At 51.1% G+C, this 17,500-nt stretch overlaps 1 protein-coding gene across 5 annotated transcripts in view; it reads left to right on the plus strand.

The window, feature by feature from the left end:
* The window catches only part of LOC147021448 (TOX high mobility group box family member 4-like), a 195,548-nt gene that overhangs the window by 110,512 nt on the left and 67,536 nt on the right, over nucleotides 1-17,500 (plus strand). For 2 of the 5 annotated variants that reach the window (XM_085891398.1, XM_085891395.1), the window contains one exon: nucleotides 11,990-12,092. The exons of the other annotated variants lie outside the window; for them this stretch is intronic. In XM_085891398.1, the coding sequence (XP_085747524.1) occupies nucleotides 12,042-12,092 (51 nt within the window). In that variant the 5' untranslated portion in view covers nucleotides 11,990-12,041. The remainder of the gene's footprint in view (nucleotides 1-11,989; nucleotides 12,093-17,500) is intronic. 5 annotated transcript variants of the gene reach the window in all.

Below are 17,500 nucleotides of genomic sequence, written 5' to 3' on the forward strand. Positions count from 1 at the left end.
CGTTCTTCTCCCCCTGGATGGTGTCAAGGGCGATAGCCACATGGGACATGACTTTGGCCCACTCCTTCAGGAAGGTTATCTCCTGTTCGTTGAAGGCCGAGAGTTTCTCCATACGGTTAAGGAACCTGTTCAGCTCAGCCTTCTTGGTGGCCAAGATGTTGTTGAGGACGACGATCGAGTCATACAAGGCATTCCACCTTGTCTTGCCAGGGACCACCAGCCGCCTGCCCAGTGTTTCCCCGATGGCGTTGCCCACCTGAGGGCTCCTCCCCTGGGCATTGAAGAGTGCCTGAGCCCTTACTTGCCATGGGCCTTCTTGTTGAAGGTGTTGAAGACAGTGACGGCGGGGCCCGTCTGCTTGAGGAGACCCTTGCCCAACTCCAGCGTGGCCACCAGATCGAAGGTGTGAGCCACACTCCTCATGTGGATTGGTAGACTGGGGTGCTCTGGTTCCTCATCAAGGAGTTCGCCGAGGGTTACAATGTTGATGGCGTCGTCACCCTCAGCCGTGTCGTCCTCGTTGTCTGAGTCGGCCTCAGGCAGTTCGGCAACATCGTCGAGGTCAGGCAACAGATCCACCTGGCAGCCATATTGGGTGAAAGCCTTCACAAAGTTGGACCCATTGTCGGTGGTTGTCCTGACTTCCTTGTCCTGAATGTTGAAGTGCTCGTGGACCTAGACCATGGCCTCCATTATGACATCATAAGTGTGGCGACCAATCAGACGGGTACAGGTGAGGACAGCATGCTTCCTGGCCCTGGTGGTTGGGTCAATCCAGTGAGCTGTCATGGTGAGGAAAGATCTAAAACAAAGAAACAGACATAAGAATACAATTTATTTTCTTAAAAAGATAACAAGTTTTTAACATGTCATAAAATTGCCTATTCTACTATCTACATTATTGAATAGATGATATACACAGACTATTGAATATTAATGTTTATTTTTTAAAATAATTTGCATAAATTAAACTAAAATAAAACATAATAATCAGTGTGTTAATCAATAATCACTTAATCAGTGATTACTGATTAAGTGATTATCGATGAATACACTGATTATGAAGGTTTATTTTAAACATTTTAAAATGAAAGTTAAGCTTAATTTATGCAAATTCTTATAAAAAGAAACATTAATGTACTACAGTCTACATTATTGAATTGTGATTTGTACTGATTAATGATTAAGTGATTATTAAGTTTTATTTTAAACATTTTGAAATTAAACTGAAGTTCAAGTTATGCCAATTTTTATAACAAAAAACAGTAATATTCACTTTTTTGCATAATTATTTATTTTACTAACTACATTAAAACTTTTAAAGTAGTTAGTACAATAAATATTTATAAATACATAAATGATAATTACCTATTGTGAGCAGTCCAATAGTCGGCAGTGGTCACCAAGTAGGTCAGCCCATCAAATGTGTTGATGAGGGCCTCCTTGACTACCCGTTGTTTGTCATCAATGCACCTGCCCAGGGTGCGGCGGGACAAGCTGATATTTGTTGGGTTGAGGGTCCTCACCAGGTCAACAAACTCCTCGGACTCAACCACGTGGAGTGGGAGTATGTTGTTGACAAAAAGGCGGACTATCTTGCCGTCAATAGTGGACTGGCGTACGTCAACAGTGGACCCCCCCCAGTGCCAGTGCTGGCTGAGCCCAGGGCCTCGCCGATGGTGGGCTGCCGGACCTTCTTGGCAGGCAGCTCGGAGGTGGCGGAGCCAGAGCTGCGCACGCTGCTGTTGCCGGAGGTGTGGTGGCGGCGCTTGCCACAGCCAGAGCCAGCCTTGATCTCCTCAAACTGGATAGCTACGGATGGGTGGGTGTTCTTAATGTGGGACTTCAAATTATTAAGGCTGGTGACATGGCCTCTAACAATTTTCTTGGTCGGGCGGCATTTTTAGCACTCAAAATAGAGTACTTTTTCGTTGTCCTTATCCTGACGGCTGAGCTTGAAGTAGCGCTCCAGGTGGAGCCAGGGGTTTTGGAAAGGCTCCTGGTCCTGGCTAGCGGCGGCCTGGCTGCTAGATGGCTGAGAAGTTTCCGCCACAGACAGAGAGTCAGATTGGGACTCAGAAGTTCCTGAGACAGAGGCTATCTCAATGTCAAGATCTTTTTCTTGGTGTTCTATGGTTGTAGACTGTAGTCTTGTAAGTTGCAAAGAATGCTTGGTTACTGGTAAGCAAGAACTGAACGCTGTCAAGTTGACGATGATACTGAAGAACCAAAAAAAAAAGTAAAACGATAAAAATGTTATCGGACAAAAAATTAACGGACATTATCGGACTAAAAAAATCGAGTTATCGGAAGTTAACTGGTCCGATAATGATAAATGGAAGTTAACTTCCGATAATAGTCCGATTAAAAAAAAGTTAACTTCGATAATTATCTGTTATCGGATTATCGCTTTTGTGCCCAACACTGGCTATTAGTTAGGATTAATAAATCATTTTTCCCCTTTTATTTTATTCCCTCCTTTTACGATCCACGGTGCCTTCATCTCGCTTGCTACCCTCGTTTCGCTGGCCACAGCGTACCACCGTCTACCCGGACTGTCGCTTTCTGAGTCAAAATCCAGACCTTTGGCTGGACAAACGCTGGAGCTGCACCACATCCACCTGCCAAAGGCCAGTCATGTGCGGCATGGGCGGAGCATACCGGAGTCTGGTTGAAACCCAGCCCAGAAAGGCGGACCACGTGAAGGGCTGGTCCAATCGAGATGCTCGGATTGGATGATGACGTCGGTTTCGAAATGGCTCCTCCCCGAACTACGGGCTCTATAGAGTACGGAGCAATCCTCAGAGAGGGTCGAAGTTGGTTGGTTGAAGTGGTTGCGAAGGTAGTTGGGTTGGTTGGAAGGAGAATTGCAGATGAGAATTGGGAGAGAATTGTAGAGTGAAAGAATTGAAAGGGGTTTGGAGTCGTTGTGAGTGAGTGTTCCTGCTACTTGTCTCTGCCGACACGACGTCGAACCGCCCCTTGCTTCTCGACCAAGCCTCCTGTCTGGCCCCGCTTTCTGTTCCTTATCTCTGACCTCACGACCTCGACAAACGGCCTCTTGCCTGGTCCTGCCTGCTGCTCATCTCTCGCCCCCCGCCCCCCTTTGGACTCTGCTCTTCTCCACTCGAGCCCCTCCTGCAGACACGATCTCCACTCGTACGGTTGTGGCCGAACAACTCAACCATTGTCGGGTGCCGCACCACGGAGCATCTCTTCCCCGAAATGCTCAGATACAGAGAAACTGTAACCTCAACTCCCTCCCTCCCTGGCTGCAAAGTCCCTTTCATAATTGGATTTACTTTGCCTGAGTGTGTGTCTGAGAGTGTTTGCGCCTGTCCGTTAAGTAAGCCTGTATCAGATATTTTATTGTTGTGATTGTTGCTTATATTAATCTCGCGTAAAGTCTGCACTGTGACTGCTTTGTAAGTTGCTTGTAAAATTGCCGCACCCCACACCTCTCTCATCGTTCCCTGCATTACACCCCCAATAAACCCTTGTTGTGCCACATGCTTTACCTCACTTATTGTAAATAAATAATAATTGTAGAAATGTTACCAGCTCGCCTTTGTCTTTTCTCTCATTGGTCCAGCATGGTTCGAATCTAAGTTTAGCCGGGTCTTTATTCCTGACAATCCATTCCTTCTAGCCGGTACGTCCTTGGCAGTGCCGCTTGGCTGCATCCGATCCGGAAAGGAGATCCGATCTGGTAGAGTGATCCGGTTCGGACAAGGCGTACCGAGGGCGTGGTTAAACCGCGTGGTTAATTAGGTAACCTGATTCACTCATAGGCGGGAGGACCCTAGGCCACGCGGTTGAGTCATTGGCGTCCACGGTCGGTTAAGCGACCCGCCACGTCACGAAATTATCCGTGAGTGACGGCCTACAATTCCGGGGAGTCTGGTGGGAATTGACGTAGCTTCCCCCACCTAGTGGTCTTCTCACCTTCTCACCTGTCCCGCAACAGTTTGGTGTCAGAAGTGGGATTGACCCATAAAATTTTACGGGATTCGAACCCGCAAGAATTTGGTATCTGGAACGGGATTCGAGACAGGGGTGTGCTTAGCAATCCCCCCCACCCCACCTTCCCCCCAAAATTAAGTGCAGGATTCAAATTTTAGTTAAATATTGGTACGGACCATGGCGGACCAAGACGAGCTGGTTCAGGTGGGTTTGGAGAACACAATATTGGAGGACTCCGTGGCTCAGGACGACAGTTTTGAGGGAGATCTTTCCCTGCAGCCATACCCAGAGGTAACATGGGGGCAACAGCGACAATGCTTGAGGACCCCGTACTTCAAATTTCCTTCCCAGAGGACCTATCGATCCCTATTGGATCCACACCCGATCATAGCAGATCGGCTTCGCCAAAGCCATTTCACATGAACCAGATGGTGGAGATGATGAGACAAATAATGGAACAGGGGGAAAAACCGAATGAATTGGAATTTGCAAACACTGAATGGGAATATGCAAGCACTGAAAGGGGATATGCAAAACATGGAAAGAAACTTGCAAACACAAATGAACGTGGGTCAGGAGGAAATGAAGGCGGAGCTGGCAGAGGTAGAGGGCGAAATGAAAAACATGGACCAGAAAATGGCGGATGAGATCGGTACTGTACGGGAAGAAATGACCGAGTTGAAAGACAGTGTGGAAGGTGTTTGGACCGCGATGAAGACGGGTAAGGAAGAAGTGACGGATAAAGTAACGGCAGTTGGACGAGAAGTGGATAAATTCGGACAGGGGATGAAGGAAATAAAGGACAAGGGCAATTAAAATTAGAGATTGGGAAAACACAACCGCGATACAAAATTTAAAACGAGGCCAGCAAGAAACAAAGGGGGAATTGGGGGACGAAAGGAAGAGTGTAAAATGAGGCACGAAGAAATTACAAAAATGGTTAAAGAGATGAGACGGAAGGTTGAGACGAAGAGCCAGGAAATAGGGAAGCGATTGAAGAAACACGAGGACGAGACAAAGTTGTGTTTTACATAGCCAAGGGGGAATTAACAGAGACACAAAGGGAGATAGAACAGGTAAAGGATGAATTACATAATGTTAAAGAGGCGCAAACACAGATAGAGGGGAAGGTAAGGGACCTAAGGTGGAGCTTGTGGAATGTCTTGAGACCCGATGTAAGGGTCAGGATGGCCTCCTTCAGGAACAGAGGGAGAGAATACGCTCCCTCGAAGCAGACCGTGACCAGGTGGGTCCAGTAAAGGTAAGGCTGTGTGAGGTGAAGCAGGGGCATGATGCGAAAGGGTACATGCCAAGTTTGGGGGGGGGGCAGAGGCTCCGGGGTCTCTTGGCCTAACACAAGCCCCCAGTATGATTTTGCCGGAATGTGTGCAGAGTGCGAGTAATATGGCATGGTCGAGTGCACAAGACGGTGCGGGGCGCGCATCGACCCAGACGGGGTTGACGAATTGTCCGGGTGAGTGGCTTGGGCTCCGCGGTGGTAGAGCACCGCCGGAATCCGGAGGGTCCGCCCCTGCATTTTTCCCTCAAGGACTGGTGAGTGGTGCTCGGAACTCGGGAGGCCGGACGGTGCCGCTAGCTCCGTACGACGGGAAGACCGACCTGAGGGCGTATTTGGCCCAATTTGGCCACGTGGCATGGGGTAATGGCTGGAGCACGGATGAGAGTGGGATCCATCTCATCGCGGCACTGCGCGGCGCGGCGGCTGAGGTCCTGACCACAATTCCCCCGGGAGCAATGACGTTGGCAGACCTCCGTTCGGCCCTAAGTCATCGATTTGGAATAGAGCAGCAGAGCGAGCTTGTTAAAGCCAGCTCAGTGAGCAAAAATAGTAACCTCATGAGAAAATGGGGGATTTGGCTTATGACATTCGCCACGCAGTGGGAATCGCGCATGCAAACATGGCAGCGACCTACCAGGAAGACCTTGCCCTGGACTATTTCATCCAGGCTCTTGCGGGCACCGACACCGGAGCCCTGCTGATGACATTTCGGCTGGAAAACCTCCAGAAGGCGGCTGACACTGCCGGCCAGAGGGTCTGAGCGCCATGCGATAACTGTCCGGCAGGTGGGCCCCGTGGACAGCCGTGAGCCTGGAGCCAGGGCTGGTCTTGGCACCCGAGCGGAGCAGGAGGGAATGGTGCGAGACATGGTCGACCGCCGGTTGGCAGGGTCTGGACCATGGCAGGTGGCTCGCAGGGGGACATGTGGTGGGCCATTGGTAAATACCCCAATTCGGAACGAAGGGGAGTACAATTCAGAATATTGGAGGCATGCACCGTACCCGGTTAAGTGCTTTAACTGTGATCGAATGGGCCACCTGTCACGGGAGTGTAGGGCCCCATGCAGGGAGAGACCCCGACTCACCAGACCACCAACTCCGCCCTGAGCAGACCGGACTAGCCGGCCCCCGACATCCCCCTGCCAGTCTCAGGGAAAATCCCCCCCCCCCGGCTGCGACAGGTCATTTATTGTGGCCAAATTGACACTGACAGTTTGACGATTCGGTGCAAAATTGCCAGTGTGGGTGTAGATGCCGTTGTGGACACAGGAACAAGCACCACAATCATCAGCCCTGTAGTCCTTAATTTGAGTGTAGACGGTTGGGATGAGATCCACCATCTGCAAAATCATAGTTTGCAGCTCGCTTCCGGGGCAACGGCCCCCATCATCGGGGGTGGTTTTGTGACCCTTAAGTTGGGCTCGGTTAAAAGGAAAATAGAGATTTGGGTGGCAGAGGTGTGTGACCCATGTTTAATAGGGTTAGATGTGCTGACCGCCGGTGGTTGTAAAATCGACTTGGGCCGAGAAGTCATGCAGATGGCTAGTGAAGACTTGCCGTTGGGGGGCATGAGCACGGATGAGAAGGTGGAGCTGGAGGCTCCCGACTCCGTGATCATCCCCCCGGGTGCCCAGGCAATAGTTCCGGCATGATGGCGGGCTTACCCAACCTGGCAGGGCTCTTGTGGCCTGGTCGAACTACTGGTGGGGCAATCGACCCTAGATTTAGTCGTGGGCTGCACCCTAGTAAATACCGATGGGCTTGTCATGCCCGTCAGGGTAATTAATGTAAGCACGGAACCACGCACTATTGGACGGGGCATGAAAGTGGCAGACTGCACCCCAGTGGTACAAGTCGCAGAGCTGAGGGACGATAAAATCGAATCGGACTGGTCCCAGAGGAGGTCTTCAGAACCTCGTAGGAATTGGCCCGATCCCATTTGCGAGATGGTAAATCGGAGTAGCGTAGATTTAGAGGAGGTCCAGCGGGAGGCTTTACACAAACTGGTCGACCGACAAACAGAAATCTTCTTGTCACCCGAGGATATTGGACGTACGGGCCTGGTGAAACATCAGATCCACACCGGTGGGACCCGGCCTATCTGTCATCCTGCTCGACAGCTCCCTGAGAGCAAGAGAGAGGAGGCTGATGAACAGGTAGAAAAGATGCTCAATGCAGGTGTCATTGAACTCTCGGGAAGTCCTTGGATGTCACCGGTTGTGTTGGTTCAAAAGAAGAATGGGACCACGTTTTTCTGCGTGGACTATCGCTAGCTTAACAACGTGACACTCAAAGACTCCTATCCCCTGCCTAGAATTGACGATACCCTTGATGCCGTTTCAGGCTCTAAATGGTTCTCAACTTTAGACCTCAAGAGTGGGTATTGGCAGGTGGAGATGGATAAGACGGGGAAGGAGAATACGGCATTCTCTACAGGAAAGGGACTGTATCAGTTCACTGTAACGATTGATGGAGCGTGTGCTGGGCGGCATGCCATGGCAATCATGCCTGGTGTACCTGGATGACGTCCAAGTACAAGCTAAAACATTTCCCCAGGCCATAGCCAATTTGGACCAGGTGTTTGGGCGCCTGAGGCAGGCGGGGTTGAAGTTGAGCCCGGGGAAGTGTGGGATTTGGCAATTTGGTGTGGAGCACAGCCCAGCGGGAAGATCCCGTGTTAGGGCCCGTGTATGAGTGGGTCTGGGTAAATAAGAGACCCAGCGGGGAGGAGGTCACCCCATTCGGAGCACGAACAAAGGCAAACTGGGCTCATTGGAAAACCTTGGCAATGAGAGATAACATCTTGTACCGTAAATGGGTGGAGATCCCCTCGGAAAGAACTTCCTGGCTAGTGATAGTCCCCGACCAATTCAAGACCAAAATTTTGCACCAGGTGCACGGTACCTGCCCTGGCGGTCATTTGGGCAAAACAAAAACAACATCTTGGGTCCGTCGGCGGTTTTATTGGGTCAACATGGGGCGTGATGTTCAGGACTGGTGTCGATCATGCGACGCCTGTACTGCTAAAAAGGGACCGGCATGGAGGATGAGGGCCCCGCTTCAACTACATCAGGTCGGGGCCCCCCTTGAGCGAGTAGCCATGGACATTTTAGGACCACTGCCCCCCACTCACCAAGGTAAGCGATACATCCTCGTAATTATGGACTACCTCACTAAATGGCCGGAGGCCTATGCCCTTCCCAACCAAGAAGCCGGGGTTGTGGCACAGGCCTTCATAGAAGGTTTTGTTTGTCAGCACGGGATTCCGGAGGAGCTGCACACCGATCAGGGACGGAATTTTGAAAGTGAATTGCTAAAAGAAGTGTGCAGTCTCCTGGCAATTCGGGAAAACCCGGACAACGCCGCTGAAGCCACAATCTGACGGGATGGTGGAAAGGTTCAATGGAACCCTGATTCAGCAATTGGCACTCTTTACCATCACCCGTCAGGATGACTTGGACGAACATCTCCTGTATTTGCTAATGGCCCTCCGAAGGAGTCAGCATGGAGCCACCGCTTGCAGCCCAGCGCTGCTCATGTATGTACGTGAGCTGCGAGCCCAAATCGATTTGCTGTGCGGCCTGACGCCTGAGCATCCCAATGGACCCCCAGGGAAGGGCTCCGCACGTCAGTTGGAGGAAGGCATGGGGTCCATGCCTTCGCCCGCCGCCAACGCCAACAGGCGGGTGTGAAATGAAACGCAGGTATGACCACCCGAGCCAGGCGAGTGAGGACTCTTCGGTTATGAAGATTTGGTTTTTCAACCCCCGGAAGAGGAAAGGCAAATGCCCGAAACTCACCTCGCCCTGGCAGGGCCCAGGGGTCATCCTGGTGCAAATTAGTTACGTTGTCATCAAAATAAAAATGGGGCCACGGGCCCTTCCCCGTATCGTTCATGCGGACCGCCTAAGACCCTATAAGGGCGACCTTATGCCTTCATGGATTGAGCAGACCGAAGGAGCCGGAGCGCGGACAACCGCCCCCGCGGAGGCATAAGGCTCGTAGAGCCTTGCCACGAGTCGACGATGCCTGGCCAGGATGTAGCGAACATCCTCACCGGGGGCAAAGGAGCTTTAGGGGAAGGGTTTAGTGTTAGATAGACCGGCCTCATGGGGCAGGAGTCGTCCTCCATGGGGCCCAGTAACACGAGTTAGGGGAAATTTAGGATAGAATTTAGAATGGATTGGAGACATGGACAGATATGGAACATGTTGTGGGGATGTAGATTAACTACGTAGAATTAAATGGAACATGCATCAGAATAAGGGATGACGGGGAGCACGAGACAGTAAGGGAACATAGCTAGGAGAGCGTCAGTGTGATGTGAAAAATAAAAATAAAACCAAGAAGAAAGAAACATGATGAGTGAATGTGGGTCAGCGGGCCCGAGTGTGAATGGAGTGAATGTGGAATGCATGGTGCGAACGAATGATTGGGGGGAGGAGTGAATCCCACCCAAGGGAACCCGGGGTTAGTGTAATAACTGTTATCGGGTTCGTTAAATTAACCTAAAGGAGGTCGTTTTGTCGTTGGTGTTGAACAAAGGCACGAAACCTTTTGTAGGGTGCAGGAGACTATTGACCGGATGGGAGCGTGGCTGGTGAAATATGCGTACTGAGTTGAGGTCACCCCGGGCACCGAAGTAGTCGGCCAGAGTAGGTCATGGGTCCAAGCGACCAAGTTAGTTTAATGGAACAGGTGCCCACGGGAAAGGGACCCAGAGCGCCAAAATGCCACGTGGCCATCGACGGGGAAAACGCCAGGAAGGGCATTCCCCACGTTCATAAAGCATGAGTCACATTTGCTCTACGGCTAGGATACGGCGGCCGTACCCCCCCTGAATTGACAGAAATGTGCGGCGGCCACAGAGTTTCTGAGGTGGCCTCAGGGTGTCCCTACGCCGTATCGCTATCTTTTACAGGCCGTAGGGGTCTCTGTGGAATTATACCGTGGAGTTATAACTTTTTTCATTTCTAGGTTGGCCGTAGCAATTCGACAAACCGCAGCCATGACGTAGATGTGTTCCACGTCGACCGTACGTAGGGCGAACGGTGTGCTTGCGTTATCCGTGCGGCTGCCGTAGGCTCTTATCAATGAAAAATGAATTTTGCCAACCCCCAAAAAATTACGGCAGCCGCACTATTTCCACGGTCGCCGTAGGGTAGTCCTAAGGCGTCCCTGTGTTCAACGTATGGTGGCCTTGCGGTCTGTGTGACTACCTGCGGGCAACGCAGGGTCGACGCACGGTTCCCCTATGCCCGCCGGGCGTCCTCCGTGGCAGTCTGCATCGACCATGCGCTACTACTAGAGATCGGAGTATAGGTGTTTTCCACCAGTGTTGGGCACAAAAGCGATAATCCGACAACAGATAATTATCAAAGTTTACTTTTTTAATCGGACTATTATCGGAAGTTAACTTCCATTTATCGTTATCTGACCAGTTAACTTCTGATAACTCGATTTTTTAGTCCCATAATGTCCGTTAATTTTTTGTCCGATAACATTTTTATCGTTTCCGGGTCGCATTTCGCCGAACTAATTAATTATCAATGAGGAGAAAAATGTCCATGATTATAGATTACTTGTTTTACAAGATAATGCTGAATCAGGCCACCGCGTGAAGAAAAATGGAAGAAGAAGAGGAGGAGGAGGAATAAGAAGAAGAAGAAGAAGAAGAAGAAGAAGAAGCCTTGCAATGGCGACTTCCTCAGTCATGCGGCTTGTTAGGCTCTGCAGGTACTGGGTTCAGTCAAGGTTGGGAAACCCGAAAATAAAAACATATGTGACTGCGACATTGTGTGACCGTGGAAATACTGTGGCCGCCCTATAATTGCTAGTGGCCGTAGATTTTTTTAGACCCTACGGCCGCCGAGCCAAATGTGACTGAAGCATAAGGAGTAGGTAGGCTCGGTGATAGCCTCAGCGACCTGGGGGTGCCGAAGATCGAGTTTGGCAGGTGGGAAGACCTGCCAGTGGAGCCACGCTGCCCAGCCACAAAATTGTGCGAGAGCACGGGAGAAAATTTGCGGTCCAGGCCCAAATTAATAACGAACACCGACACAGGCGACGGGAATCGTGGTTGCTAGAACCAATAGTTTAAAGACACAGGTGTTTTGAAAAGCCCCAGGGATAGATAAAAGTTTAATAAATAGCAAGGATAGATAGACAACGTGTACCCCTTCGCACCATCCATCCCTTCGCTGTTCGTCGGCCACTGGACACACCTTGGAAATGCTGAAACCTGTGGGAGCTATTCTGAGGCTGCATTGAGCCTCGAGACAGATTCACTTGTCTCTTCCTCAATCCTTTCAAAAGGGATCTTCGGGATTGGGAATAGAAAGTTTGGACAGGTTAGTCGAACAAAGACAATATGGGGGTTCGAGACACAGGTAATTATAAAAATAAAAAAGTCTAAATTTTGTTGGGTTTTTTTGTTACAACCTAATGGGGGTGGGTATGGACAAGGACAGGCATAGGCGATAGGTTGTGGGGAGACTGTCGGGTAGGACCGAGCCCGTCTTCGGACCGGCCAACACCACCACACTCCCTCCACAACCTCACAAGACCACACAGAGGCCTGCCAGCTTCATGTGCCAACCTGTTGTATCCACCTTACCTGGTCTGCATTTGTCATGCCTTTATCTGTCTTTGCCTTGACTCCATTTGCCATACCTGCCCATACCTTTTTTTGCCTTGCCATGTCACTCAACTTTACCATGTGTGCCAGGACCATCTTTGTGAAAGTGTTTCCAAGGACTGCCCTGCAGGCAGCCGCATTTATGGGGACTGCATTTGCGCAGCCCGGACATCTATCTCCTTGTTGTATAAAGGTTAGTTCAAAGGGACTGTGAGACGGCGTGTGGCCTGCCGGGTTAGGGTGAGTTGCCTCCAGCAGCCAGGAACCGGAAAAGTAAATAAAACCAACAAACAAAGGACCATTGAGGGCCCTGAAGACGCCTGATCACCGATTGCCTGCTGCTGCACTCATCCCCGAATGTTGCCTTTATTGTTCTCTCCTTAAGTCACAGGTCCTGGCCCATGGGTAATGTAAATATTAGAAATGTATATCGTTCTAACCCACCTGTTTGTTTGTTTAGTTCCAGCAATGTAGTTAAGGTGTCTGAATGAGTCTGTTAGTTTAGTTACGCAACGCACTTGGTTATTTATTTTTCGGATATGTATTCAAAATGTTGCACTCAGGGATCTGAAGGTAAAATGTACTAGGGGAACCTACACCTGCATGCCACACAAACGTTGACGACTCGGGTCGAGTCTAGAAAAAGGGAGGGGGGTAGTGTTGCAGTTCTCGGAACCGCATGCGTACAACAGATAGGTGTCCCGAGACAGTTATGCCATAAGTGTACATGTAGTTAGTCCCCTACCTTTAGTCTCGCGGGATGTCAGGGAGTACGTTGCGTTGGTCTAATAGTTAGGATTATAAAATCATTTTCCCCTTTTATTTTATCTCCACTCTTTTTCTTTTCTTTTCTGAGGTAAATCTGCCTGCTTGCCGTCTCGTCTCATCTCGTCTACCATAGCCGTGCATCAACATCTAGCCAAAACCAGACATGTGTGGCGAGTCACGTGTGCTTTGGGTGGGGTGTGCCAACGTCTGCCTGAAACCAGACATGTGCGGAGTGATGTACGCATTGGGTGGGATGCGCCAACATCTGCCCGAAACCAGACATGTGCGGGGAGTCACGTACGCTTTGGGCGGGGTGCGCCAATGTCTGCCCGAAACCAGACATGTGCGGGGAGTCACGTACGCTTTGGGCGGGGTGCGCCAATGTCTGCCCGAAACCCAGCCCAAGCTGGCGGACCACGTTAGGGGTCTGAGCCAGTTGGAGCGCCAGACTCCGGCGATGACGTTGGATTTGGCATTGCTTCTCTTCTGAGCCTCGGGCTCTATAAAGAACGGAGAAATCCTCCGTGTTGGAAATTGAGAAGTGTTGTGTTCGGTGTGGGTGTTTTTCACACGGTGTGTCCTGCTTCTCGGCTCCACCTACGTCTCGCCTCGACCGCCCGCCTCCTGTTCCTCGTCTCCGCCCACACGACGTCGACCTCGCCTCCTGCTTCTCGACTCCACCTACCTGGTCCCGCTTACTGCTCCACCCTCGCCCTCTGGACTCCGCCCTTCTCCACTCAAGAACACGATCTCCACACGTGCGGCTGTGGCCAGAACAACGCGACTATTGTTGGGTACCGCACCATGGAGCACGCCTCCCTCGAAACGCCCAGGTATGGATAGCTATAACCTCAACTCCCCTCCCTCCCTGGCTGCAAAAGTCCCTTTTCATTGGGGTTTCTTTTTCTGTGTGTGTGTCTGAGTGTGCTGGCACCTGTCTGTTAAGTAAGCCTGTAGAAGATCCTTATTGTTGTTACTGTTAATAATCTAGCATCAAGTCTGCACTGTGTCTGCTTTTGCAACTTGCTTGTATTATTTTCGCACCACACCTCTCTCCTCTTTCCCTGTGTTACAAACCCAATAAATCTTTGTTGTACCACATGCTTTTCCTCACTTGCTGTTAATAAATAATTGTCATTAGGAATGAGGGGTTGGGGCCAATCAGAGCGCCCGATTCGGGTGAAGACACATCGCTTCAGGGTGCCCCTCCCCCCCGCGCCGCAGGGCATATAAAGGTCGAGTGGGGCCTTCGATCTCTCTCTGCCCTCCTTCGTCTTCCGCACACACTGGACCGCTTCCTGCCTTCATCGCTTGGACTCCGCCTCCTGTCGGCATCGCCTGGACCTCGCCCTATCCACCAGAGTCCCTCCCTTCACACCTACGGTCACGTCTCCTTCTCCGGGCCGACGCCAGCTGCACGAAGCCCCCTAAAGCAAGAGATGACGTGCCAGCTGTCAGGGTGGTACCGCATCACGGAGCATCCCCCCAGACATGTTGGTGGCGCGTTCGTGAAAGCGTGCAAAGGCACCAAGAGACCGTAGCCTCAACTCCTCTCCTGTCTTGCTGCAATACCTCCTTTTCATCTGGTTGTGTGTGTGTGTGTGTGTGTGTGTGTGTGTGTGTGTGTGTGTGTGTGTGTGTGTGTGTGTGTGTGTGTGTGTGTGTGTGTGTGTGTGTCCTGGTGCCTGTCCACATTAGTAGGACTGCAGAAGATTATTATTATTTCGCATTACGTCTGCTCTGTGTCTGCTTTTGTAAGTTGCTTGTACATTACCGCACCTCACGCTCTTTCTTTCCCTGTACAGGTCAGGTCAGGTATGGGAGCATGTGCCAGAACAGCGCGTCGCTGCGTCCACTTTCCGCCGGTACTCCAGGGGCCTCCGTCTGGCCATCCCACAGGCAGATGCCAGGCCCATCCCCATCTCCTTGAGATGATGGTCAACCTGCTGCAACCAGGAGGCACATGGTCGGCCCACTGGCCTCCTCCACTCACGAGACTCCCCCGCTGAGAGAATCTGGTGAGCAGGATCAGCGTCAGGAAAACGAGCCACATGTCCATACAGCTGCAACTGACGCTCATGGACTATGCAGGTAACAAATCTCATCCGAGTCTCTCTCAGCAACCGCTTGTTGGACACAAAATCCGACCAGCGATAGCCAAGGATTCTCCGAAGAGACCCGGTACCAAAGGAATGAAGTCTCCGTCTCAGATCCTTGGTCAGAGTCCAAGTCTCGCATCCATAGAGCAAGACTGGAAGTACCAAGGACCTGAAGACTCGGACTTTCATCCTCGCGCACAGGTACCGGCAGCGCCACACCCCATGATCCAGTGAATCCATGACTCCCCAGGCCCGACCCAGACGTCTATTGACCTCTGATTCACAGCCAGCAGAGACATGAATATCACTGCCAAGGTAAGTGAATCTCTCCACGACCTCAACATCCTCACCACAAACAGACACAGACAGGACAGCAGCATCCAATATGTCATTGAAAGCCTGGATCTTAGTTTTGACCCAAGAAACCCGTAATCCCAGCGGCTCCGACTCCTCATTCAGCACCTCGAGGACCCCCAAAAGGATATCTAAAGTCTCCGCAAAGATGACTGCATCATCTGCAAAATAAAGGTCTGAGATCTTGACATTCCCAAACAATGCACCGCAGCTTGATCTCTCCGACATCCTCCCTAAAATCCAGTCCATACAAGTGCTGAATAGTGTGGGGGCCAGTACACACCCTTGACGAACTCCAGTAACAACTGGAAATAAGTCAGAGATGGTACCACCACACTTCACAGCACTCTCAGTACCAGAGTAGAGTTCAGACATCAGATCGATCAGTTTTGGTGGCACCCCACGAAGACCAAGAATCCTCCAGAGGACATCCCGATTCACTGAATCGAACGCTTTACAGAGATCAACATAGGCTGCAAGCAGCCCCTGCCGAAACTCTCGTCTGCGTTCGGTGAGGACACGAAGAGCAAGGATACGGTCAATCGTTGATCTCTTTGGTGTAAAGCCTGACTGCTCTGGACGCTCGTGCTCAAGCAGATGGTGGCGAACCCTATCAAGAATTATCCGAGCAAAGACCTTGCCCGGCACTGAGAGCAGCTTCACCCCTCGGTAGTTGTTGCAGTCTTTGCGATCACCCTTCCCTTTCCAGAGAGGAACAACAAGGCCCCTCTTCCAATCAGTTGGGATGATGCCTGTGTTCCAGGCAGAGCACAAAACTGCATGCAACGACATGAGTGCAGCATTTCCACCAGCCTTGAGGAGTTCAGCATGGATGCCACAGATTCCTGGAGCTTTGCCCCGTTTCAACCGGTTCACCGCAGCCCGTGTTTCCACAAGCGAAGGTGGACCACAGTTGATTCAAGGGTCAGCAACAGGGATTGTAACACGCTTGACATCCAACTCGACAGCTGGGGGATCAGCCTGGTACAACCGCTCAAAGTAACCGGCCCAGCGGGCCTTCACTTCAGACTCCTCTGTCAAGAGCCTACCACTCTCTGCTCTAACTGCAGTGCTCCGAGGGATGGTTTGGATGAACGCAATGCGTGAATTCCCTTGTAAGCGGGACGAGAATCACCTGTCCAAAGGTGATGCTCTACCCCCTCACAGATTCCTCGCACATAGGCCTCCTTGTCCACCCTCAGTGCACGTACAGTTTTACGCCTCAGCTCCCTGAACAGCTCAGCTCTGCCATTCAGCCTGGCCCTGCGACTCTGGTCAATGGTATCCAGTGTCCCTTGAGAGACAAAATTCTTCTTTGCCCTGCGGTGAGTTCCAAGACATCCACCGGCAACATCAAGGATGGTGGTCGTGAAGGCACTCCACAACTCTTCAGGACCCCCCAAAGCACCCAGACCCTCCAAGTGTCCACTCACCCTGTTCGCAAACTCCTCAGCTACTCTCTCATCCCTGAGCTTGCCAACATCCAGCCAAGGCTGGGATGGTACCATTCTCCAGGATTTAAGGTGCAGCTTTAGAGTTGCTACAACAAGCCTGTGGTCAGTATTGAGGAACTGAGCACTCTGGTAGACCCTGCAGTTCTGGATCATCCTCCAGCGACCGTCAATGAGGACATGGTCAATCTCCTTTGCCACACCGCCAGCGTTGGAATACCAAGTCCAGCGATGAGCTTGTGGGCGGTGAAACCATGAACCAGCCACCCTAATTCCATGACTTCTTGCAAAGTCAAGGAACTTAGTGCTATTCTGGTTCATAGTTCCTGACCCATGGGGACCAACACACATCTCATAATCATCCCTATCAGTTCCAGTCCATGCATTGAAATCCCCCAAGACTAGAAGTGTATCTCGTCTGGGGCACTGATCAACCACAGACTCGAGCGTGGTGTAGAATGCATCCTTCACGGTGAGATCACTCGCCTCAGTCGGAGCATAAACAGAGACCAGGGAAATGACACCTAAGGAGTGATGAATCCTTAATCTCATAATACGCTCGTTGACCGGTGTTACCTCAATTATCATTGGGGTCAGCTTATTGGACACAGCTACAGCAACTCCTTGGGTATGGTAACCATCAGAGCGACCAGACCAATAGTAGGTGTAACCACCCACCATTATCTCACCGCAATCCGGTCTCCAAACCCCAGAGAGAGCTGCAATCCCGATGTCCAAACGCTTGAGCTCAGATGATAACAGAGACAGGTGATCATCCTCTCTTCGGGATAGGACATTCCAGGCACCCACCCGAAGGGACCGCCTCCGGTTAACCCAAGGAGACCGCCATCTGGTGGACGACACCTCAGCACCACTCCGACACACTCTCCCGCAATCTGACCCAGGGATGTTATCCCGTGATTTCCCTC

Source organism: Eptatretus burgeri, chromosome 8, assembly GCF_056783735.1.
Source record: "Eptatretus burgeri isolate ZD-2024b chromosome 8, Ebu_testis_v1, whole genome shotgun sequence".
Lineage (NCBI taxonomy): Eukaryota > Metazoa > Chordata > Myxini > Myxiniformes > Myxinidae > Eptatretus > Eptatretus burgeri.